The 27004-nt window shown below is 44.5% G+C and overlaps 1 protein-coding gene across 6 annotated transcripts in view; it reads right to left on the reverse strand.

Moving 5' to 3' along the window:
* Positions 1-27004, reverse strand: part of MAP3K20 (mitogen-activated protein kinase kinase kinase 20) — an 839253-nt gene that overhangs the window by 474256 nt on the left and 337993 nt on the right. For all 6 annotated transcript variants that reach the window (XM_085645276.1, XM_085645278.1, XM_085645277.1 and 3 more), the window contains exon 5: positions 3146-3211. In XM_085645276.1, coding sequence (XP_085501402.1) covers positions 3146-3211 — 66 coding nt within the window. The remainder of the gene's footprint in view (positions 1-3145; positions 3212-27004) is intronic.

Genomic DNA, 27004 nt, shown 5'->3' on the forward strand with positions numbered 1-27004 from the left:
GTAACTCATCCCTCTCCGCCTCTCTCTGACCTCTATTTGTACTTTACATTACTCCCCACCTCGAATCTATTTGACTATCTAATTTCTCTCTGTTACACCTCTATCCCTCTTGTAACTTACCTCTCAATTTACCTGACTTCGCCTCATTCTATTTCAGCCACGTTTCCTCTACCTCATCTCTCTCACCACCTCACACTCTCATTTTTCTTTGCATCGCCTTCACTATTTTAACTCACCCTTTCCATCCCTCCTCACAACTTATATGTCTTTTTTCCTACATTTCTCTATGCGACCTCTCTGTCTCTGCCTCTCTCTACCTCTGCACCAGCCTCATCCCTCTCTCTTCCTTGTCTTTGTTGCTGTACTTTACCTCTTTTTTATACACCTAATCTCTTTCTACCCTTCACTCTCTCCATTTTTCGCTCTTTTTTACTACTCTCGTAAACATGATCTGTCTTTCTATACCTTTTCTTTTTTAACCCTTTCTCACTACCTAGCTTCTCTCTACCTTGCATATTTTTATACATCACTCACTACCACACCTCCTTACCTAGCCACCTCGGCCTCACGCTACTTCCTGTTTTGGTGTACCCCATACCTCTCTCTGGCTTATCTCTTCCTTACCCTATCTCTGTCTCTCTCTACCTCACTCACTCTGAAGCCTTATCTATCTCTCTTCCACTTTTTATCTTCCTCTTCATACTTCTGCATATCTTTCTTTCTGGCTGCCTCCCCTTTCTTCCTTTACCTTATGTCTCATCGCACTTCACCTGTCTATCTCTACTCTATCGTTATGTCCCTTCTCACTCTACTTCACCTCTATCTATCTATCTATCTGTCCCTTCTCTCTCTACTTCACCTCCATCTATTGTTCTCTTCACCTCTTTTTCCTTTTCCTGTCTCCTCTCTCCTCATTTATCTTATTGTCTAGCAAGGGAGGTGTGCACATAGAAACAGGAAAGGAGGACAAATGCAGAGGAAGAAAATTAGGGAGAAAATCCCATTTCACCTGGTAAAATTGTAAAACTTCTGAGTAGTGCTTTGAATTTTATTGCTGTAGCAAGAATGGCAGTTCTAAATGGAAATTAATGTGTGATTTTGAATACCCATAATTTTCTATTTATTATTTATTTATTTGTTTCCAACTGAACAATTAGCACAATCCAGTTATTGCATGATACGTCTGTGATGATTATACATCTTTGATAAGAAGCAAGTCCCTTGATAACATAGCCACATTCCCTTCCCTCTGAAAACAAGCACCACCCTCATTTTCACGTGTCCGTCATGTGGATGTTTGTGAGATGTGAAAACTACCTTGTGAGTCCGTTCGTGATGTTGCCTACATCAGTCCTCAACTCGACCCAACCATGGGAGTTCCTTGTGTTGTAGTCGATAATGACTGTATCTTCTCCATGGGTCCCAGATACTGTGAAATTTTTGGGGACATCCCCTGCTGTGGTACGTTCGGCCACCATATATAAGTCCATTCCCCTAGTCCATTCCTGTATGGTGGGCCGTTCTGCCCCCCCATCTCCGCGCTATATCCCTTTTAGCAACTACCAAACCCAATGAGATGAAGGTTAGTTGTGCTCTAGTGACATCTACGTCAGTTGGTATCCCCAGTAGCACAAAACGGGGCTCTATGGGCAGCATCAACCCTTGGACTTCTCCCAGTAGCTTAAGTAACTGCGTCCAATACAATTGTATCTCGGGGCAGTCCCAGACCGTATGGAAAAAGTCGCTGTTATCCCCAGAGCAAGTCAGACAGGAATGTGAGTCAACCCGCCGCATTCTGTGTAGCCGATCTCGATCATATAATATGTGCGATGTAGTATCTTAAGTTGAATCAAGCGAAGCCTTGACTTTATGGCTACCTCTCTAGTGTGCATTAGCGCTGCCTCCCAGTCTTTATCCTCCTGGGATCCCACCTCCCTCTCCCAACATGCTCTAAGCCCCACTAGTCCATCCGGAATATTATTGTTGATAGTTTTATAAGTAAAGGAGACCGCCTGGTGGGTTATTCCTCTTGCAGTCGCCTACCTTCCAGAGGAGCATATTCCGGGAGTTGGCCACTCGCAATAGTCTCTTTCTGCCAAGCATGGCGCAGTTTTGCATACTTGAGAAATTGTGAATCAGCCAGTTCATAATTCTGTTTGACCTTTGCCCACTTCTTGAGTTCACCGTTTTCTGTGACATGCCCTACTGTGGAGATCCCTAGGAGATCCCAAGTCCCAGCCTTTGAGCTTTTCGAGCGCTTTGAACCATGCCCCCTCCCAGAGCGGCGTGCTCCTTGTGACCCGAGGTGTCCAGCCCATACTTTTAGTTGCCCTTGACCATGCCCGACAAAGTCACTCGAGTGGCGGGTAGCAGTTGGGAGCTCCCTTTCCCTCCTATAGAGTAGGTGGGTGTGAGGCATCATCTCTGTCCGTTCGAGGCGGTACGTGGGATGGCGTCTACTCTTATGTATCCATTCATTTATGGGTATCAAGTGAGAGGCCCAATTGAATACCCATAATTAAGCTACAGTTTTTAGTACTATGAGCATAGGTCTTATTTCCAAATTATGCACCAGTTCACTAGACATTCACTAATTGCTAATACAGTGAGAGAAACAGTTCGATTAAACACATATTTCAACATAGAATGTGGGCCAAATATAATATGTATACACACTACAGGTGCAAAAAGGAATAAAAGGCTTTATAAGGGCGTCTTGGAATTTTCTTTAGATAATGTTTGGATGCTGGACGTTAGGCAGGTTGAACTTTCGGCTTGCCTGCATGCTGAAAATGTCACATATAATTAAGTATTGACTGGAATCACGGGGGAGAAAATAGCTGATAAATTCAGGGTTGTTATGAGCAGGTGCCCTCAAATATGTCCTGCCTGGAGCCCCAAAAAATCCTTAAGATGGCACTGCATTTCGTTTAAATGAATCAAAGTCCACAGAACTTGGCAGCGAGACATAGTGTAGAAATTAAGAATTTGATGCGTATTTGCAAACAGACAAAACAAGAGATAGGCAATTACTATGTACAATAAATAAGCCAACATTACTGGATGTCTAAAAGTACATTACCACGTGGGTACTTTTTGCAATGAAATCGACTACTCTGAAACAAAGTATACGAGGGTTACTTACCGTTTCTAGACTTGAGATCTCTGTGGATGACACGAATTGGGGCTTCCATGTGTAAATAGTGCATCCCTGTAGGAGAAAAAGAAAAGGTTTTCATAGGAAATATATTTCTATATCATTAATACTTTTCTATGTGAGCATTCACTATCCTACTTACTGAGTGCAAGGGGATTAACACATTCACTACCTCACATTTGCTTTTCTGCGATGCATTCATTCTTCACCCCTTTATAAGGTATGAAGAAACTAAACACATGGTCTAGGATTCACCACAAATCAGTGTTGTAATGTTGTAATGTCTGTAATGTAATGTTGGCATGTCAGTCTAAAATCCATGCTGACTTGGATGCATTTCAATGCACACAGGTGACTTCAAGATGTCAGAACTTTCCTGGGGCATTTCCAATACTGTGAAACGCGATGGCAGTTAGTGGGATATTAACAAGACAAAATGGGAAGGAAATTTAGGGAACATCCTACGATCTTCTGTTTATCAAGTGACTGTCCTCGTTCATTCACCTTCACACTCTTAAAATGGCACCATATAGCACTTTATTGTACTCTGTTCCTACAGTCACAGAATATGCTCCTGATTTTACCCCCTGATAAATACTGAGTCCACCACCCTATGCTGGAGCAGAGTTTTCTGTTGAAAATTTATCGAGTTTTAAGCTCCAGTTTTGTCTATATGTTATGACTAAAATTATTAATTTATAATTACTAATTATTAGGTTTGTCCTGACTAATCAACATTACTAATGAGAGAAACTACATGTGGGAATGCATTTATGTTGCTTAGTAATAACGTGCGGGTCCTATTAAATGAATGTCGCAAAGTGCTATTTGTTTAAAGCACAAACGTTTTTTAAAAGAATGTGTACTAATGCTTTATTGCGTTGCAAAAGGCTAGATAACTACATACACATAAGGGTATTAGTGGGGATTAACACTGTTTAATCATTATGCTGTGGTAACGATGTTTTGTGTTTCTTTTAATTAAGATGGTCTGTTTTGGCCTAAAACAAGATGGCTGCCATTTACAGCCTGCACTCGAGTGATTGAATTTTGACGAGAGGCCTTGCTGAACAGGGTCGAGAGTCACCTGACCATAGCTTTTGCCTGCTTAGAAAATCTTCTGTGAGGACAGCAGCTCTGGGAACGATTCCAGCTGGCCTTGGACAAGGATAAAGCACAATGAACATTGTCCAGTCTGCGGTGGCTCTGCTAAGATATCAAGGAAGAACATTTACGAAAGTAACATTTGCAAACTCGAGTTTCCTTCTTCCGTCTTTTTATTTTTGTGATTTTTCCTGAGCGGAGGTTTTCTAAATGTAACCGAGAGACTTCCTTTCCTGTTCGCTCTGCTCAGTGGCTCATCGGATATCTAATTTTTGTTTGTAACTTTTGTTCGCAACATACTCTATAAATATGTTAGACTAGAGAGGGTCCAGGTTGTCATTCGTTCGTTTGTTCATTCATTCTTTCCTGATGGTCATCGCGTTTGGACGTTACCCATGCTGAGGACGGCAGCTCGAGAGACTTTACCGAGAGATCTGTCCTGACCCTTTTAGCTAGAATAGGTAACTATGAGAATGATAATTTCGCTAATGATTGACTTTCCATTTGAATTAATTTAGATAAACAAGCATTGTTTGAATTTCAGTGTCGGGTGTTTATTCTTTGTCAATTATTGAGTTCCAAATGTATTTCCCATGTTTTAAATCATGACTCAGGACAGTAATTTTATGGTCTCATTGACCTCATTGTAGATGCAGATTGGTTTAGGTTTTTTTCTCCTATATTCAGTGTGGATAGAGTAATAGCGTGAATTTAGTGTGATGGGCCCTAGCGTATGATGTATGTATGTGCGCGTGACTGTAGATTTACTCTGTCCGTGGAAGCAGGGAGATTTTATATGTGCCGATCTGCAGCAGTTTCCTGGTAGCAGTATGATGGTTTGATTATTGTCTTGATCAGATTAGATTGCTTGTACATTGGCTTTTGATTCATTGATTATTGATTTATGTTGGTATATGTACTAATACTATATGTTGAAGTCGTCGTATTGAGTTTTATGTAGTGCTTCTGGAACTTGGGAGCTGGTGACAGTTCCGTAGTAGGGCAGAGGGAAGTGAGTGCTGCTCTCGGGAAAAACGGGATTGTTGGAATTACCTGTATGTATGCAGGAAAAACGTGTGACAATTGAAGTTGCGCGTCACATTGTCTGGGTTCGGAATCAGTGACATCGTCGTGTGTTACTATTAGGGACATATTTCGGTATAAAAGGAGTGCGTATGGTAGCGAAGGTTATCTGTGAAACTCTGGTCTTAAGTCCCAGGGATCCGTAAGGTTTGCCGTTAAAGCTTATCGCGGGAGGAGTAATAGATATTCTCTGAGTTTGTCTGAAGGACTGGGCAGAGGTAAGTGCTGCTTGGTTAACGTGTGTTATAATTCTGTAGTGGGACAGATTGTTCGCTGTTCTCGGGAAAGGCAGGATTCTGTGTGCATGTGCTACATTTTCTGGTGTGAAAGTGCGTGAATGTATGAGCATTTAGTTGATTGTAAGACTCTTTGGAGCAGTCCTAGAGGAAACAGTTAATGGATGCATGTTAGAAGGGCAGAGTAGAGGGATGTGCTACTGTGTCAACGAAAGTAATAATTCCGTAGTGGAGCAGAGGTAAGCGCTGTTCTAGGAAGAAGCGGGATTCTTGTGTGAATTTTCTTTACTATTCTGTGGTTAGCGAAACAGACAATGGAGATGTTTATATGTTGTAACTAATAGATTTTGTAGAATTTGAAACGAAGTCTACTGAGAAGGCTTTGTAAAGGAGGGGTAGACAAGTGACAGGAGACAGGAGCAGAAGCGACTGCAGCGACTGCTGACGTCATACAGACCGCGCTCTGATTGGGTAGTGGATCAGAACAGTGCTCGCGCTAGGATTGGTGCGTTGGTGTGAGCCGCGCAGGGATTGGAAGGAGTCACCCTGTGACGTAGACGCTCCAGGATTGGTGCGTTGGTGTGAGTCGCGCTGTTATTGGACAAAAGATCCGCAACTGTACGGATGGGACTAGAGAATACTGGTAAACGTTAAAATGTATTACCAACCGGAGGAAAAGAAGAAAAAATCCTTGTTCGGTAAAATAAAAAGGTGGTTCGACAAGGATAAAAATGTAATAACCAGAGAGGGTGAATTGCTACCTCCGACGAAAACTCCTGCATCCTTTATGGTTGCGAAATATGGGTATCATACCTGTATATGGTTGGAGAACTGGGCTAAGTATACTAAGGACGATGGTGTCTTAGCATTCCCGGAACATGGTTCATTTAATTTGGCCGTGTTAAGAAATTTACGGGAGAAAATTATGTGTCTAGAGCCTAGACCAAGGCCGACACAGTCTGAGGCGTTGGTAGAATGGGAAGATGAGGTGCATGAGCGAGAAAAGCAGAGCAGTGGAGGCAACTATAGGTACTTTTTTGGGAGGAAATATGATCGTGAAACTCATCATGATCGAATGAGGAGATGGCGAGATGCTAGTATGTCAGAAGGATTATATCCTATGAGGACAGTTGATGAGAAGGAAGAGAGGAAGGCTACAGAAAGGGTGCCTAATGCAGAAGAGAGAAGGTATGGAGCTAATGATTATGAGGATGAGGTCTTGGATGACATGATTTACAAGAGACCACCGCCGTATAGACCAGAACCAGAAGAGAGTACGCCAGCTGTTACTCCCGTAAGAGATACTTTGCGGATTATTAAAACTGAGGTTGTGACACCTGATTTGAAAAGTGGTAGCTCTTTCACGGAAAGGGAGAGAGAGAGAGAGCGAGAGAGAGAGAATCGAGTCAGTGACGAGAAAACGAGAGAGTTAGCCAGAACCACATCTGAGCTGACTGAGAAAATACGAGAGCTGACGAAAAATCTTGAAGCAGTTACGGTACCTGTAACGATTGGTCCGGTTGTGCCTATTTTTGATAAACAAAGAATGGGTGAAAATAGTTTGACAGTTCCTTATGTTGGAAATGGTTTGGTTGGTACTTGCATTTTGGAGGAATCAGGAACAAGAACAGGAGGAAATAATTTGAGACAGTTGAGACATAATGTCTGTAGTGGAGGATTAGATGTGCAGCCTAATTCAGGATTGAATACTGGTTGTTTGGGAGGAACGATTTTGGAACCACAAAGGATGACAGAACAAGTGAGTACAGTGAAGAAATCTACTGAAATAACAGCTGAGGATTTGAATGATTGGTTGAAGGTTCTTCAAAGGAGAGATAAAGATTCACAGGCAATTGATGTAGCCAGGTTACGCATAGAATTGGAGGAGCTTATTGCAGGGACAATTCCTACAGATATACTCAAAAACCATCATGATGGAGAGTTATTATTTATGTGTAAAAGCATCACCTGGAGGGCTAAGAGTACACATGACAGGTTAAGAGCAATAGCGAGTGAACAAGGAGTTGATATAGATAAGGTGAAGGCTTTGCAGAAGTCTTATAGGATGGATTTTACGGACAAAGATATTGAGAATCTGAATGGTGCTGGTAGAACAGGACAGATTAAGGAAATGATTGCCTTATTGCGAAAATGGAGTGATGTAGAAAAGTGGAAGGATAGATGGTACAAGAAAAGAGAAGATTCAGTGGACAGGACTTACTCAACTTTTCCCATGAGAGAAAAGGAAAAAATAGTGGATGCTTATCCTATGAGAGAGATTCCTGGAGGTGGATATGTACATGTCCCATGGACTAGACAGGATATTTTATCATTTACGAATGATTTCCCTCGATTGAGAGAAAAGCCCGTCGAGTGGTATAGGCAGGTAGACAGGTTTGTGAAATTGTCAAAAGTGCTGTGGATTGACCTGAATAGTCTGTTTGATATAATTGTTCCAGCAGACTTGTGGGCAGAGTGTAAGATAGTTGTAGATTGGCCTGCTAAGGAGTATCCAAGAGATCCGAAAACAGGAGCACCAGATTCAGAGGTTATGAAAAAATATGATCAGGTAATTGTGTTCCTGAAAAATAAAGTACCCCCGAAAGAGACAGACTGGGTTAAGATAGATCGAACACATCAGGAAGCAAAAGAATCAGTTCATGCTTTTTACGAAAGGCTAATACTGGCTTTCAAACAGTTCAGTGGAGATGAACACCTGGGTGATAAGGATTTGAGTCATTTTGTATACAGATTTGTATATGGTTTGAGACCTGAAATCAGTGAGAGAATACGTGAGCATACAGTGGATTGGTGAAATCTTGAGACATGCAAAATACTTCAGTGATGAGATTGAAGCCAAACAGAGAAAGCTGAAAGAAAAGGCAATGTGGGCACAGGTGAAAGTTGCTGAGAGACAAGAAGCACAGTTGGTGGAACAGGCAAATAATCCAGGAAATAGGCCAAGATATGCGGGAAAAGGAAAGGGGAATTTAGAGGAGGCCAAAAAGAAATTCGAAAATATTGAAAAGGGTCTGAGAAAGGTGACCGATGACAGGATCAAAATTATCAGAGGAATGAGAGCCCCAATGACCCAGAGAGAAGTGAGGATGTTTCTGGGGATGGTGGGTTATTGTAGTCAGTGGATAAGTAATTTCTCCCTGATAGCAAAGCCACTGATTAAGTTGACCAAGAGTGAGGTGAGAGACCCATTGGAACTGGATGGAGAACAAATGGCAGCATTTGAAGAGTTGAAGAGCAGAATGTGTGAAGCCCCTGCTTTGGGAATGCCAGACTATGAGAAAGAGTTTGAGTTGTACTGCAGTGAGAGAAATGGTGGTGCACTTTCAGTGTTAATTCAGAAGCATGGACAATTGAGAAGGCCGATTGCGTACTTCTCATCGACACTTGACCCCGTAGCTGTGGGTTTGCCAGGTTGTCTGAAAGCAGTAGCTGCTACATGCAGAAGCTTGGAACAGAGTGAGGGTATAATAATGGGATATCCTGTAAGGGTATTCGTACCTCATGATGTGGCAATTCTTTTGACAAGAAGCAGGACTCAGTACATGTCACATAGTAGGCTGACTAAATATGAGAAAATCATTCTGGGAGCATCAAATGTGACTCTTGAGAGATGTGTGAATGTGAATCCAGCGACACTTTTACCAGATGCTGAAAATGTGAATGTTGGAGATGATGTTGATCATGATTGTTTGGATGTGCTTGATTACTGCACAAAACCAAGACCAGACATAAGAGATTTGCCATTGCCTGAGAGTGATCATGTGTTGTTTGTGGATGGATCATGTTTGAGGACTGATGATGGTGTACTAAGTGCAGCATATGCAGTGTGCAAAGTTTCAGAAGTTATGGAAGCTTCGCCTTTGAATGGAGTGAGATCTGCTCAAGTGGCTGAATTAGTGGCATTGACGAAAGCTTGCAAAATTGGGAAGAATCTGAGAGTGACTGTGATGACTGATAGTCAGTACGGATTTGGAGTCGTTCATGACTTTGGCCAGCTATGGCTACAGAGAGGTTTCTTGACGTCGAGTGGGACTCCAATAAAGAATGCTGAGTGATTGGAAAGTTGCTTGAGGCGATACAGCTGCCTAAAGAACTAGCAGTTGTGAAGTGTGCTGCTCATGGACAAGGAGATGATTTTGTTACTCTTGGTAATAGATTTGCCAATGACAGCACAGTATTGTGCGAAAACAAATCAATCGATCAATAGGGCACGAGAAAAGGAAATGTCTTTTTGTTCTGTGATGTTTACTAATGTCCTAGAAACGTGGGATGAAGTGAAACAGTTGCAGGATGAGGCAGGAGATGAGGAAATGAGAGATTGGATCAAGGCAGGTTGTGCCCCAAGAGAGACTGATCATGTTTGGATCTATAGAGATGGTAGACCAGTCATGCCTAACTCTATGCTGTCGACAATGGCAAGAATGTATCATGGCCAGGAACATCTGGGGAGGGATGCGATGATCAGGTCTTTTAAACAAACCTGGTACAATGCAAAGTTCAGGTTGATTGCAGAGAGCATCTGTCAAAGATGTTTGATTTGTCAACAGTTCAATACTGGGAAAAAGCGAGTGGTGAGTCTAGGAACAATAGGCAGAGAGGGAGGTCCTTTTACCAGAATGCAAATAGATTTCATTGAGATGCCCCAAGTGAACAAATTAAGGTATGTTCTAGTGGTAGTCTGTTTGTTCTCAAGATGGGTGGAGGCCTATCCGACTAGGAGAAATGATGGAATAACAGTTGCAAAGTTACTGTTAAGAGAGTTGATTCCTAGGTACGGGTTCCCAGTGACAATTGAGTCTGATAGAGGTGGACACTTCTATAATGAGCTCATGGGTTTGATTTGTGAAGCATTGAGCATACAGCAGAAGCTTCATTGTGCATACAGACCAGAGGCTTCTGGAATCGTTGAACAGATGAATGGCACAATAAAGAACCGAATTGGTAAGATGTGTTTAGCCACTGGAATGAAATGGCCTGATGTCTTGCCTCTAGTGTTGATGACAATTAGGTCTACTCCAGATAGAACCACAGGTTTGAGTCCGCACGAAATCTTAATGGGACGTACGATGAGACATGCTTTCGTGCCTGTCAACAAGTTGATGACAATAACTGATGACATGATTTTGGATTACTGTAAAGGCCTGGCTGACGCAGTTCATTCTGTGTTTCACCAGGTTGGAGGAGACGCTACCACACTTGAGAAGAGGCAAGCCCATGATCTGAGTCCAGGGGACTGGGTGAGGATTAAGGTGCACAGAAGAAGAAATTGCTTGGTTCCAAGGTGGGGAAGGCCAAGACAAGTTATTCTGACTACGACAACTGCAGTAAAGTGTGCCGGTGTGAAAAACTGGGTGCATGCTAGTCATACTCTGAGAGTTCCAAATCCAAAAGAAGGGACTGGTAAGGAGTATTTTGAAGAGTCAGATTCTAGTGATGATGCAGAAACTGAACCAGTGAGAAGAAGGAAGAATCCTGAAAGGGGTGAAGAAGAAAGAGAGTCAGGTGATTCTTTCTTTCCAAGAGAAGCTTCAAGAGAAACATTGAGAGTTTCAGAGGAGAGATCAGATTCTGTAAGAGTGCCTGAAGTTCCAACAAGCAGTCGGGAGGAAAGAAGAGAAAAAGGCAGTTCCACAGTGACTACAACTGAATCAGATGAAGAGGTTGAGAATCCACTTGAGATTACACCTGAAGAAGCAGGGTCAGAAGAAGTTAGAGAGGAACAGATTGCGGAAGACCCCCGAGGAGGTGTAGGGAACATTCCTGATAAGTTAGGTGAAGGGACAAGTAGACAGCAAGAAGATTGCGAGTCGGAGACCCGAGGAGGGACAGAAATAGGGAAATCTCAATCAGTAGTGGAAAAGACTGTGGAGCGAAAGAAAATTGTTGAAGAACAAGAGGCAATTGAGACAGAATCAGATGAGAGTGAGAATGAGAAATCAGAGGGTCGAGTTCTGAGAAAGAGAACCTGGATTGGAGAGAGAAATAATAAAGAAGTGAGACCAAAAAGGGTTGTGAGAGGAGATCTTTGGCCTAACAGGATAAAGAGGCTAAGATACAGATTGACACGAGCAAATTCATCGAAAGCTGAACAAGTGAACGAGGTGTCGAGTCAGAATCAAGCAAAGGGTGAAAAACAAAAGGCTACAAAAGAACCAGAGGAGATCAAGAGAATCAGAAAACCTAACCAGAAGAATAGGTCACCGGAATGGACGTACGTGGCACTGTCTGAAGGTGAAGAGGCAGAAAGTCAAGGAAATCCAGAGGGGGCCATACGTAAAGGAGAAAACTGTTGGAATCCTGAAAGTTATCTTGACTGACATTGGAGAAGAGTCAGATGCTCAGGATGTTGTTGATGATCTGATACAATTTGATGTTGCTGAAGAAGAAGTGAAAAGTGATGAAAATCCAAATTGAGTGAACTAAAGAAGTCACTTGGAAAAGTGAAAGAAGAAAATCTGAAATTAGCTGTTTGAAATAATCTAGTGCTCTAGTGTTTCAGTAGTGGAGTAGAAGAGGCTAAGTAAAAAGACACTGCCAAAGTAGTAAAATGGCTAACACAGAAAATAATCAAAGTAGATGTGCCTTCTTGAAAAGATGGTGTAGAATGTGCTGCTGCTGTACTGGATTATTAATGCTATTATGGGGTGTATTAGCTTTATTAGTTACTTTTAGAGTTACAATAGGTACTTTTGGAATACATACTGAGAATGTGACCGATGTAGAAAAGAGTTCACAAAAGGTAGTTCCAACTAGAATTAGTAACATTTACATACATAAAGATAGGTCGATTAATGATTTTTCTAGCAATGTTTTTTCAAAGTTATTGTACGAATACGTAAAGACAATGGAAGTTAGGGATTGCTACGTCTGTATGCAATTACCTGCATCCGTTTCAGAGGGTGTTACTTATCACCATTTACCAGCTACGTATGGAATTTCATGTAGTGTGCTAAGTAGTGTTTTTTATTTGTTAGGGAAAATAGATTATGAGATGTCTAACAAGGATAACATTTTTGGGCAATTGCCTATGAACAAAAAGCTGAATCCAGCTAAAGTAGCTAACATTTTTGGTGAGATTTTTATTGAGAAAGAAGAATTAACATTAGATTACATTTTTAAGAACAGTTTAACTTGCAGTTTGAAAGAAGAAGAGAAGGCTTTCCTAAACATGGTAGAGGAAAGGAGAATGAGCATGCATGAAAAGGCAGGGAAATATAAAGTGAGTGAGACAATTTGGGACATTGAGATGGGAAAGGAATTGAGGAATGGGGCTAGTCCAACTTTAGCTTTAGATGCACCACAGAAGGGTAAGCTATGCATTACTAGAAAGAAATCCCAATACGATACATATTTTGTTGGGACTAGTGAGTGTTATGATACATTCTTCATTGCAACAGGATGGGGTTTTAAAGGTGGAGAGGATCCAGTTTTCCCAGGAGTGTATTATGTTTGTGGGAACAAGGCTTATTAGAAAGTTGCCTGACCATTGGTATGGCACGTGTTATGTGGGCCTGGTTTTTCCAAAGATTTTTCATATAGATAGAATAGAAGATGTAGAACATATTAATTTACTAACACGTTTTAAGTGAGAAACTTGGTCGGAAATAGTTGGTGATATATTTGGAGCTTTAATTCCAGCAGTGGGAATTTCTTTAAATGCATATGGGATTCGGAAACTGTCAACAGTGGTGGATCGCTTATCGACAAGTACCGCTGGAGGGTTTCTTTTGGTAAATACGGAGATGATTGCCGTACGTGCCATGTCTATGCAAAATCGACTTGCCCTTGATATTCTATTGGCCAAGGAGGGTGGAGTCTGTGGAATGCTGAAAGTTCAACATTGTTGCACTTACATTCCTGACGAAAGCAAAGACCTGAAAGTCTATATCAAAAATATTACTGATTTGCATGAAGAATTAGTACCACTGGAAGCTGCAAGTATCTGGACTAAAATAGCTAATAAGATAGTTGCTGTTAAGAGTTTTATTGCTACAATAGGTAGTACCATTATTGGTAAAATTTTATTTCCATTGACTTGCATAATTGTTGCTTTATTGTTACTAAGATTGGGGTGTTTGTGTTGTAAAAACAGGGGAGGGAAAAAGAGAATAACTAGAGAAAATGAAGAAAAGAAACGAAAAAGGCCAAGGAGAGACCCACAAGAAATAGAATTAGAAGAGATGAGGGAGAGTGTTTACTTGGAGACAAAGAGGGATGATGTGAGGGAGTCTGGTGTTTAATGTTGTGTTATAAAAGACATTTTCAATTTCTCCTAAAAATTGGGTCTTAAATTTGTTTTTTGGGTTGGTTTTTGTGGTGATAAGATATCACCAAAGGGGGGATTGCTGGAGCAGAGTTTTCTGTTGAAAATTTATCGAGTTTTAAGCTCCAGTTTTGTCTATATGTTATGACTAAAATTATTAATTTATAATTACTAATTATTAGGTTTGTCCTGACTAATCAACATTACTAATGAGAGAAACTACATGTGGGAATGCATTTATGTTGCTTAGTAATAACGTGCGGGTCCTATTAAATGAATGTCGCAAAGTGCTATTTGTTTAAAGCACAAACGTTTTTTAAAAGAATGTGTACTAATGCTTTATTGCGTTGCAAACGGCTAGATAACTACATACACATAAGGGTATTAGTGGGGATTAACACTGTTTAATCATTATGCTGTGGTAACGATGTTTTGTGTTTCTTTTAATTAAGATGGTCTGTTTTGGCCTAAAACAAGATGGCTGCCATTTACAGCCTGCACTCGAGTGATTGAATTTTGACGAGAGGCCTTGCTGAACATGGTCGAGAGTCACCTGACCATAGCTTTTGCCTGCTTAGAAAATCTTCTGTGAGGACAGCAGCTCTGGGAACGATTCCAGCTGGCCTTGGACAAGGATAAAGCACAATGAACATTGTCCAGTCTGCGGTGGCTCTGCTAAGATATCAAGGAAGAACATTTACGAAAGTAACATTTGCAAACTCGAGTTTCCTTCTTCCGTCTTTTTATTTTTGTGATTTTTCCTGAGCGGAGGTTTTCTAAATGTAACCGAGAGACTTCCTTTCCTGTTCGCTCTGCTCAGTGGCTCATCGGATATCCAATTTTTGTTTGTAACTTTTGTTCGCAACATACTCTATAAATATGTTAGACTAGAGAGGGTCCAGGTTGTCATTCGTTCGTTTGTTCATTCATTCTTTCCTGATGGTCATCGCGTTTGGACGTTACCCATGCTGAGGACGGCAGCTCGAGAGACTTTACTGAGAGATCTGTCCTGACCCTTTTAGCTAGAATAGGTAACTATGAGAATGATAATTTCGCTAATGATTGACTTTCCATTTGAATTAATTTAGATAAACAAGCATTGTTTGAATTTCAGTGTCGGGTGTTTATTCTTTGTCAATTATTGAGTTCCAAATGTATTTCCCATGTTTTAAATCATGACTCAGGACAGTAATTTTATGGTCTCATTGACCTCATTGTAGATGCAGATTGGTTTAGGTTTTTTTCTCCTATATTCAGTGTGGATAGAGTAATAGCGTGAATTTAGTGTGATGGGCCCTAGCGTATGATGTATGTATGTGCGCGTGACTGTAGATTTACTCTGTCCGTGGAAGCAGGGAGATTTTATATGTGCCGATCTGCAGCAATTTGAAATTTTTGCTCCTGATTTTACCCCCTGATAAATACTGAGTCCACCACCCTACACAATTCACGACATTTGTTTAGGTTTTGGATTTTACATCATGATAAGGTAAATCATCGGGGGCGTGGCTAGATTGGGACCTCCGTTTACATCTTCAGGTAAAGAGCTGCGCTTTATCGAAGGAAGTTACTGCAGCACTGTTTTCCTTTCACAGCCATGTAAGACAAAGCAGCCTCAACCATTACAAGAAGTGCCTAATTCGAGGAACTGGATCAGTGGACCCGCTAAAACCTGTTTCTTAGGAGCCCTCCCTAGGTGCTGCCCAATGCCAGTTTTGCCAAATAGGAAGTCTGCCTAGTCTTGAGCCCACTGCATGCCTCTTTCTTCCTGTTCACTGTACTTCCTGTTCTTATACTCATTCTTGAGTGTTGTTTTTTTATCCCTGATTTCTCCCTTTGTCACTGTTTTTCTATAAAAAATTAGACGCAGTCCACAAAGATGAGGGCCAGTGTATTGCAAGCACAAATTAAGCAATGCTGACAAGCTGAAGGTAAGCTCACACACACTATGATGGATGCTAATCAGCGACAAAGGGTTGGCTCTTCCGGTCTGGCAGGCTCAGGCAAGTTGGAGCACTCTTGTTGGGACACTTCATGTTGTCCCTTTCTCCGGCTGATTACTGGGAAAAGATTTCAATGTGAAAGCAGAGAAGCGAGATTGGCAACTAAATTATAGCTTGCAGTGCAGTGCTGGATTAAACTCTGTGGAGGCCCCTAGGCAGTCAACATTTCAGGGCCCACCTCGCAAATTATCTCTTAATACGTTTTTAATTTTACCAACCAACAATTTTAGTAAACCAATTTTATTACACAAAACGGAACATTAAAAATTATTAATGTTATTAAACAGAAATTACATTTTTTAAATTTTAATAAACCAACAACGCTTTAAATATTCACTTTCCTCAATTTGTTTGTGTTGAAATCTTGGAAGTCTACCTTTTGCAAGACGTTGTATACAGTGGCCATAATGGCAAGTGAGTTCAGTCGTTATTGTGGCATTGAAGATCGATGACAATTTTTCAGTCTTTTTAACTTCGAAAAGGTTCGATCACCAGTAGTGTTCCTGATCATGATACACCTATATAAATATATAAATTCTTAACACTGTCATAACATTTGAGACCGTTGATTGCACCATATTTTCAAAAATGAATTTGTACGATTGAGATGCTGGCGGGCCTCTAATAGGTGTCAAAATAAATCCGTCTGGCCTCATCCTGAAAGTGTGATCATCTGACCACACTACCCCAGCACTCATTGCGAGACTTTCAGTGGCTGCTGACAAGGCAGCAAACACTGTTCAGGGCTTTCTGCATTATGAATAACGCCGTGCATGGGGGAGGACTCAATGGTTAATTTGTTGTTTTTTTTAAACTGAGTGCCAATGCCCAAAGTTCTGCTCAGAAGCCCGCGGCTGGATCAATTGAAAGTCAGTGTGGCAAATAGCAAGGCTGGGTAGTCTTGAAACCACCTCAGACCTCTTTAATCCACTATCAGATATGTCTTGCCCTCTGTCTCACTCCTCTGTGTTCCTGTTTTTTCCCCTTTGCAGTGGTTTCTCCTCATGCTCCTTCTTCTGCTTTCCCCCTTGTGAGTTTTTCCCTCTCCTGCTCTCGGTAAATGTTTGATGCGGAAAAATAAGTTACGGTCCCCATAAATGAGTGGCAGTGGCCCCCACCGGCTCATATCAAGAACTGGAAGGAGTAACATGATACACCAGAGGTACAAGGTGACCAGGCGCCCAAGATAGGTCTCTCTGGAGTTTCTTAACCCTTACCCTGAAAAAGGAGAGCAGACCAGGGGAATATGTCTCCACTTCTAGTTCTCTGCTGTAGACCTCCTCGCCTTCCGCCTCTCACTGGAAGATGTCTGCCACTCGGGAAAAGACTGAACTCCTGCGTGCTCATGAAGGCATCTGACACCAGCACATGCTGAGAAGCTCAGAGAACTCTTGCCTGATTCATCTTCTTTCTGATGCTGAACACACACTTGCTCCCATGGAACAAAATCTTTGTTGATTACATTTCCTCACAACAGCACCCATTTTTACCACTTTAAAGCCACTGCCCAGCGATGTTAAGTGCTAAACAAATACTATATAAATTAAAAACATGATCTAGGAAGGCACGCTAGAGCTGTCACATATGTTTTCTATAACATCTGATTTAGACATTTAAAAATGAAGAAAAATGTGAAATAGCGTCATTATTTCTTTTTTTATCCATATGGAAAATATTTTCATGGGGAATCCCTTTTCTCTCACTTCTTGACAACAGGTTATTCTGCGCTGCACACTTACTCCTGCCCCTTTGAGATTGAGGTCTCTTTTATGAGGTGCATAAAAAATGCCAAAGTGTTTCTGGACATGAAACTTCCGACACTGCTCCGCCCAGAGAGTGCACAAGTTTCCCATCCCGAGAATCCTCCCCGACACCCTCCCAACATCCTCCTGACCCACAAAGGCCACTCCACAGATATTTACCACCTGCTTAGCGCAGATGGTAAATGTCTGCCTTAAACTCCCCGGAACAGGCACAAATAAAAGATGCAATGGGAGGTCTGGGAAGTTATTCTTCATTTTAGGGGGCCTTTAACTCATAATTGCTTTGAATTCGTAGCTCTGTTCCCCCGAGCTAATTAATAAGAACAACTAATGGGACCTGAGTATGCAAACTGGGGTAACAACTGTTGGTATGTTGGTGATTACCCACGAAGTTATGACTTGATGGGTCTTCTATAAACTGCGAATGGCCACCCTCATGCTCCTCCTCCAGCGGGGGATGAGGGAGGGCTGTAGCTACAGCTACCTTGTCAGTCAATGCCAGTGGTGTGGGGGGGCTGAGCTCTAGGGGGCCCCTCCGCCACTGTGCAGGGGTGAGAGCCAGGGCTAGACTGGCCGTAGCAGGCATTGGGCATTTTCCCTGGAGGCTAGAAGGATGGGGGCCGGTTATGTAGCTGTGGGGGGCGGTTTTGTTACTGTGGGTCTGTTTTGCAGCAGTGCTACAATATTGCCCCCCCAGTAACAAAAGCAGCAGTGCTTCAGACTTGTACCCCCACCCCTTTGTGTTCCCAGTCCGGACACTGGTCTAGTTGTTGTTGTGCCAGCCACTCCCTGAGGGTTGACTTACACCCCAGTCCACACCCATCCAACACAGGCGTCACAGGACATGTGGCCAGTTCTACCAAGTACAATGCGGTGTCTGTGTCATTACTAATACTACATGGGGGCCTAGGGCCCCACGGTATTACATTGGCGACGAGCGGGTTGGACCCGTGTCTGCAGCCGCCTTGATGGTGGTTGAGGGGGAGAGAGCAGCCCATGTCGAGGGCACCCGTGCTAGCATGCGTAGGTAGCGCCTGATTGCCCGCAAGGCAGGTGAGGAGCCCATGAGGTGAAGGAGGTGCTACAGAAGGGTGGTGTGCCACGTCCGGCACATGGACCCTGAAGATAGAGAGGAGCGGGAGCCCTCCCCGCATCTGAAGTGCCTGCACAGTCGTCAGGCATGAGGTGAGCCTGAAGAGGTGCATAGGAGTGGGCAGAGTGGTGTGAAGAGCCCGTGTGGGGTGAAAGGAGACTCCCCCAGAAACCCGCAGTGAGGCAGACCCCCACCTGCACCTGTGAGGGGACAGAAATAAGAGTGCGGCGGGGGAAGAGTTGAGGCTGATGGCGCCAGCAGGTTACTGGCCTGCCGACCCTCCTGCAAGAGGCCTTCCCCGTTCCTGGAGTGCAGCCTGCCAGCCCATTGTACATACCTAATGTTACCCCTATGAAGTGGCAAGAAGGGGCAGTCGGTGTGAGGTGACGGAAAGTCCGGAGCAGATGATATGACCATTCCCCATTATCACTCACCTCTGCTGTAGGCAGCGTGGGACCAGTGGTGCCCCGCCGTCCGTGTGGGCTGCTGACTGGTGGTGCGATGCTCCAACAACACAGGCACTGGGCCTGCACCGGTTGTCGGTGTTCCAAGCCGCAGAAAAAGAAGTGGGAGCATGATGTCCTCCAGCGATCGCCTGGCACCCAAGGGGCTCACCTGGGGGTAAAGGCGCCATGCTCCATTGGTGTTGCTGGAAGGAGGAGAAGACTGTACCGTGACATAGGGGCCATGGGCCAATGGGGTCAGGAGAAGCTGCAGCAGCATGCTGGAAGTGGCCGCGATGCCTGGAAGTCCGCTGCTGCAGTGCACTGAGGCCTGGGGAGGTTGAGGTGCGAGAAGGTTGTTGGCAGCTCAGTGGGCCTCAAACCGAGTAAAGGGAGGCTGAGTCAGCCATGCTCTCTGGTGTTCTGCGTCGGCCCGTGTGGAGGCGAGACGGCCCAGAGCATCAGGGCTCGCCCCAGGACTTGGAGAGTGCTGTGTATCCCCAGTGACTACAGCACGAGGCCTGCAGTGTTGGGAAGCAGCCGGGGCCCTGGAAGAAAGCTGCAGTGCCACCTACTGGCCATGGATGGTTACAGCACCAATAACGATTTGGGAAAAAGGGGGTGGTGATGGACAGAGTTTCTGAATGATGCAGAATACTCTTACCAAGTCAAGAGATCACGGTTTTAATCCATCACCGTTTTTTAGCTCACTGCACCATCCCAGCTCAGAACCTGGCTACATGCAAATTAGTCTGTACCTGTCCCAGTGCATGATGGGAACAGGGCAAACCAAACTACCAAGCCAATTCTTATAATGGGAAGGAAACAAGCTTCCGGGGACCGGTTTCTGGCATCACAGCCTTCGTCGGCCCGGCTTGCCTGAATCCTGATGGTGCAATGAGCAAGGGACTCACGTCTGAGCATACCCTCCCACACTGAGTGTGGATAAAATCGATTTGGGAAAAAGGGGGTGGTGATGGACAGAGTTTCTGAATGATGCAGAATACTCTTACCAAGTCAAGAGATCATGGTTTTAATCCATCACCGTTTTTTAGCTCACTGCACCATCCCAGCTCAGAACCTGGCTACATGCAAATTAGTCTGTACCTGTCCCAGTGCATGATGGGAACAGGGCAAACCAAACTACCAAGCCAATTCTTATACTGGGAAGGAAACAAGCTTCCGGGGACCGGTTTCTGGCATCACAGCCTTCGTCGGCCCGGCTTGCCTGAATCCTGATGGTGCATTGAGCAAGGGACTCACGTCTGAGCATACCCTCCCACACTGAGTGTGGATAAAATCGATTTGGGAAAAAGGGGGTGGTGATGGACAGAGTTTCTGAATGATGCAGAATACTCTTACCAAGTCAAGAGATCATGGTTTTAATCCATCACCGTTTTTTAGCTCACTGCACCATCCCAGCTCAGAACCTGGCTACATGCAAATTAGTCTGTACCTGTCCCAGTGCATGATGGGAACAGGGCAAACCAAACTACCAAGCCAATTCTTATACTGGGAAGGAAACAAGCTTCCGGGGACCGGTTTCTGGCATCACAGCCTTCGTCGGCCCGGCTTGCCTGAATCCTGATGGTGCAATGAGCAAGGGACTCACGTCTGAGCATACCCTCCCACACTGAGTGTGGATAAAATCGATTTGGGAAAAAGGGGGTGGTGATGGACAGAGTTTCTGAATGATGCAGAATACTCTTACCAAGTCAAGAGATCATGGTTTTAATGCATCACCGTTTTTTAGCTCACTGCACCATCCCAGCTCAGAACCTGGCTACATGCAAATTAGTCTGTACCTGTCCCAGTGCATGATGGGAACAGGGCAAACCAAACTACCAAGCCAATTCTTATACTGGGAAGGAAACAAGCTTCCGGGGACCGGTTTCTGGCATCACAGCCTTCGTCGGCCCGGCTTGCCTGAATCCTGATGGTGCAATGAGCAAGGGACTCACGTCTGAGCATACCCTCCCACACTGAGTGTGGATAAAATCGATTTGGGAAAAAGGGGGTGGTGATGGACAGAGTTTCTGAATGATGCAGAATACTCTTACCAAGTCAAGAGATCATGGTTTTAATCCATCACCGTTTTTTAGCTCACTGCACCATCCCAGCTCAGAACCTGGCTACATGCAAATTAGTCTGTACCTGTCCCAGTGCATGATGGGAACAGGGCAAACCAAACTACCAAGTCAATTCTTATACTGGGAAGGAAACAAGCTTCCGGGGACCGGTTTCTGGCATCACAGCCTTCGTCGGCCCGGCTTGCCTGAATCCTGATGGTGCAATGAGCAAGGGACTCACGTCTGAGCATACCCTCCCACACTGAGTGTGGATAAAATCGATTTGGGAAAAAGGGGGTGGTGATGGACAGAGTTTCTGAATGATGCAGAATACTCTTACCAAGTCAAGAGATCATGGTTTTAATCCATCACCGTTTTTTAGCTCACTGCACCATCCCAGCTCAGAACCTGGCTACATGCAAATTAGTCTGTACCTGTCCCAGTGCATGATGGGAACAGGGCAAACCAAACTACCAAGCCAATTCTTATACTGGGAAGGAAACAAGCTTCCGGGGACCGGTTTCTGGCATCACAGCCTTCGTCGGCCCGGCTTGCCTGAATCCTGATGGTGCAATGAGCAAGGGACTCACGCCTGAGCATACCCTCCCACACTGAGTGTGGATAAAATCGATTTGGGAAAAAGGGGGTGGTGATGGACAGAGTTTCTGAATGATGCAGAATACTCTTACCAAGTCAAGAGATCATGGTTTTAATCCATCACCGTTTTTTACAGCAGCAATAACAACACAGTAGGAGACCCTACAAATGCAGCCAGAGATGGGTGTCTGTCCCCATAAACGCAGCCAGGGATGGGTGTTTGTCCCAAGAGATGGTGCAAGGTGCATTTGGACAGTTGGCAGAGGGAAATCAGTAGCAAAGAAATTCCCTGGGAGAAAAAGACTGTGTGCGCAATAGTAAACACGCTCCAAGGCAAGGTGGAAGCATGGGAGCGTAAGGCGCCAGTGGAGAGTGCCCAAGATGAGAAAGAAAGGGCAGGAGAGTGTGAGGTGAGAAGGATACACCTCTCAGTCCCTGCAAGTGGAAGAAGTGGGTGTGCAAGCTGCCTCAAGGAGGAATACTCTCTGATGAAGGACCAAGATTGCAAGGAGAGAACTGTGCCAAAGGTAGTACCCTAGACACTGACAGTAAGGGCTGGAGCCCAAGAGTGAGAGGTCAGGGACAAGATGACCTGTCAGAGGTCAGGAAGATGACCTGTCAGAGGTCAGGGAGAAGATGACCTACCAGAGGACAGAGAAAACGACCTGCCAGAGGTCAGTGAAGAGGTGACCTGAGAGAGGTCAGAGAAGCGATGACCTGAGAAAGGTCCGAGAAGATGACCAAGGGGATGTTAGTGAAGAGGCCCATGGAGAGGTTAGTGAAAATGACCAAGGAGAGGTCAATGAAGATGACGGAGGCGAGGTCAGTGAAGATGACCGAGAAGAGGTCAATGAAGATGACGGACGAGAGGTCAGTGAAGATGACCAAGGTGAGGTCTGATAACATTGAACTGAAGCCAAAGTATGAAAGCCTACGAGAGGTCAAGAAAGGAAGAAGGTCGCGATGACAGGTCTGGTCACCGAACAAAGATAAAGAATTGTCTTACGGGTAGGACAGGGGCAGAGAGACCTGTGTGAAGTGCACGTCACATGGAGAGACCTGGTCAGAGAAGAAGGGCAAGACCAAATGGACTAGACCACATCGCAAAGTGAAAGAACTAGGAAGAGGAAATCGCGTGGCACGAGGCCACTGCAGAAGTTCCAAGAAGAAGAGAAAAGAAGAGAGGAGTGTGTGATCAGACAACTCGCACACTGCAAGATAGAGGATGACTGAGTGCAAGAACATCAGGAGTGAAGCACAGTACCTAAGGTAACATCGGTGGCACCATGAGAGGCTAGCTGTCCAGAAGTCTTCGATAACACCAAGCAAACCTGGCGACTGCAGATGTGAGCAAGCTGGACCATTTGTGACATCCTCCTTTGGGGTCGCACGGAAACTGGATTGTGAGACTGCTCGAACGTCCTGAGTGACCTTGGGCATGGGGTCTAGAAGAGGATATGACCACTCCACACCGGACCGTGGCAATCCAGGGGCAAAGGCCTCAGGGATGGCCGGTGAGAGCGAGTCCAGACACAAGAGATGAGTCTACAGCTGCTCCTCTGCAGGTTCCCAGGAAGACAAACATATTGGGTCATAAGCTGGTTCTTCCAAGACCATTCTATGAATGCCGGTGCACCAGAGTCTGAATGGCAGGAGTAATCCTATCAGGAAACAACTACCCGCCTCCTCCATAAACCTAGAGGGTGGCATTGGAGTGACACAGTGAAGTACACCCAGTCCAGTGGAAGCCTGGTGAAGAGGGCCTACGGGACATCCAGTGAGAGGGGAACACCTGGGAGAGGGGCATCCTGGTGAGAGAGGGATGTTTGTAACTACTCCACCGTTGTGTAGCAAGAGGCAATGCTGCTTCTGAGAAGATGCAACAACAAGACTGATTTGTGAAAGTGTAACATTTACCAGATTCACTATCACTCCACCTGCACCATCACAGAAAACTGTACATATAGAGACTGTGGTGTCAACTTTCACGCAGGGAGTCCAAGGAGGACCAGACCGGCAGGTCAACACAGAACTGTGCCAAACAGAACTGGAGATCCTAGCTTCAGTTGTACCATTGTCTTGTTCTGCAGGCAGCTGAATAGACTCAGTGAAAGTTTCTGTTATTGTTTTATTCACTCCCACAGGTCTGGACTTTGTTGTCCCCATTTGAATAAAGTTTGGGAGGGATGTAGTGGCCTGCTGGTCACTGATCTAGTTGTTGTTGTGGCAGCCTCTCCCTGAGAGCTGGCTTACACCCCACCCCACACCCATCCAACACAGGCATCACAGGACATTTGACCCTGCTAATAAAAGGGGCCGGACACACGTGCCCTTGGCCAGTTCTACCAAGTACCATGCGGTGTTGGTGTCATTACTAATAGTACATTGGGGCCTAGGGCCCCACAGTATTACAGGTGGAAGCCCTGGCCTGAGAGCCCCTGACTGGGTCTGGGGGAGGGGCACTTTATACACTTTGCAGGGGGGAGGGAGGTGGGTCAAGTTTTGTTGCACCACTGGTCCAAGCCGCTAACCTCAGACTGTGGAAGAGTCGCCTCACTAGAGGATCCTGTGAAACTGCAGGCCCCACTCTCAGGCGTAAATGCCTGCGGGGCCTCATTTTATGGTTCATGAGCTGATGACACTATTGCACATCTAGATGGCACTTCTACCGCACTCAAGTTGAACACAGAACAGGTGCACAAAATGTGTGGTGATTGAAACCCAACAGTCTACCATACTTTGTAATAAAACCTGCGCAACAAACCATGAAGTGATTGAATTTCAATCTTTACATGCAAAACTTTTTAATATTATTATTACGTCTAGATATGTTTATTATAAACGCTAAACACTGGCTTAATATCAAAGTTCAAACCACGTCGAAGCTAGTTGCATCTTCAGCAAGATGATACAATTAACGATGAGTGAACACGCCTCTTCACTGAACCGAGACAATCACTTGGACTGTTATATTCCATCACAAACGTGAGCAGAAAAGTCCCATACCGGTGCTCTTAAAGTTCCTGTCCCGACACCATTTAGTAAAGTTGTTGTTTTCTTTTTTTAAGGTGGGGGAAGTGGAGAGAGAGGTGACAAAAAGGGCAATAGAGTATTGAATAGAGTCTAGACTGTTCAGCACATAATTTTCGCGTTCCAAACGTCACATCCGGGTCGCAATCGCGGGATTCCCAGGCACAGTCCAGTGCTCGGGCGCTACTCTCGTTACTTCGTCGGTGATTGGGGCCCGTGCGCGTGGCGCACCCCTGATTTTCATGAGTCACATTTATGGTCCGTGAAAGCTGCGCCGCTTGTCTTTCTCTGGTTCGAATGTAACCACTGGGCGGCGGTAGAGAGATTTTATTCAGCCAAAGACACTTTGTTTCGCAGATAAAGTGGAAAGTGTATTTTTAAACCCGTGGCTTCAGCAGAGCATTACTATAGATGTGAGATGCTCTGTTATACGGGCGTTATTAAATATCGAAATAAAGCGAACGGCCGAGCATAACTATATATTACATGTTTATAAATGTGATTAGCCTTGTTATTAATGATTTAACGAAGTGAACTGTTGCAAATACAACTGAAAATCAAAGACCCCTACGGGCTGTCTTGTCGGACCCAAAGGAAGGACGCTCATGGCTCTAGGGCTTCGATCCAGCCCATGACGTCAGGACGAGTTGCTTCCATCTATGTTGCTCTGATGCAAATCACTATCAGATGTGTTAGTCCAACTGGTTCAATGGACATGACGTAGGTGGTTACTGATATAGGCACTGGGTAAACTGAGGCATCTGCCCACCTTCCTTTTGAAAGGGCAGAGCACTTAGGTTTCCGAGGTCCATGCCCAGTCCAGGTTTTTTACATTCTGGGACTTGAAGTCCTATGTAACCCATTTTAAAATGTGTTCGACAAGTTTCAGAGTCTCTTCCTCGTATGTTTCCATGGTGAGCACCTGCTGGAACCTCCTGGTGAGAGGGTGATCGGTACTCTTGAAGTGTGTCTGTGGAGTGCTGCAGCTGAAGCACCAAACTTTGAACAGCAAGGTAAGAAGTTAGGTGGACCAAAGAAATGGGTAGAACGAGTAAAGATAGAAAGGTGAGCGCAAAGGGAGAGCAACTGCACCCACAAAGTGCCTGCCACCACAAAGTGCCTGCCAGGTGGGTTACTGGATGAACGAGTCTTCGGAAAATGCCTAATTTTGCCCCTCCTTGGCAACAGAGGCGAGTCCGAACATCCAACTTGCCTTTTGGTGCAAGGGTGACGGCCAACATACCAAGCTTGCAGGGGTGCAGGATGCAGCAGCACAGCAAAACCATCAGATCCACTGCTCTTGGAATCCCAGCCAAGAAACGTGTTGGTGCCAGCTGAGGCTATCATAAACAGCCTCTCTTGACAGGTTCCTCCTCATGAAAGACGATTCCTTGGTGACCTGCTTGCAGCGGGCCTCCCAAGAACCTCTAGTGACCTGACTGCAGCAGCTGCTGAGGGGTCTTTCTAGTTGGCCAACAAATAAAGTATAAGAGGACCTTCTCTGAGAGCCTCTTTACAGGCTGTGCCCGTCTTGGGTGACTCTCTGCTTTTTAGATAATACTTAGGTCATGGAAGTTTCTTGTCCTGGGGCAAGATGATAAAGTGAAGGAGATGCAGATGAGGCAGACCATGTAGAGCCAGAGTTACCTTCAAGAGGCCAGCCTTACAAGTGTTATCGATGGCTGAAACATATAGGACACGTGGTTGTCAAACGAAATCCTAGGACTGGAATAGGATGTCTTAAGCATTAAGAGTTCACGTGGACGGAACAGAAGGTCTGCATGACGAAATGATGCCATAGTGCATGAACACACAGAAAAATAACCTACAATAGCATCTTGATGCAATCTCCAGCTGAAGTGTGGGAACATATCTTACATTATTCCCAAAATGTTAAGTCTGGCATCTCTGTTGCACTGCACATATTACCCAAAGCCCAGATGGGTAGAGAGCGTTTGAATATAAGTGTCCTGACTGCATGAAGCAATGTGACAACTATGTCCAGGCCCCCTTTTCACATTGATCCAGACCAATACTGTTTGGCAATCAGGAAGAGTAGATAAGCACACGCCTAAAGAAATGACAGCTCACTTATGGAAAAGGGGGGCTTTAAGTGAAGGTTACAGAATATGTAGCTCATAC

This window comes from Triturus cristatus, chromosome 3_1 (assembly GCF_964204655.1).
Source record: "Triturus cristatus chromosome 3_1, aTriCri1.1, whole genome shotgun sequence".
NCBI classification, from domain to species: Eukaryota; Metazoa; Chordata; class Amphibia; order Caudata; family Salamandridae; genus Triturus; species Triturus cristatus.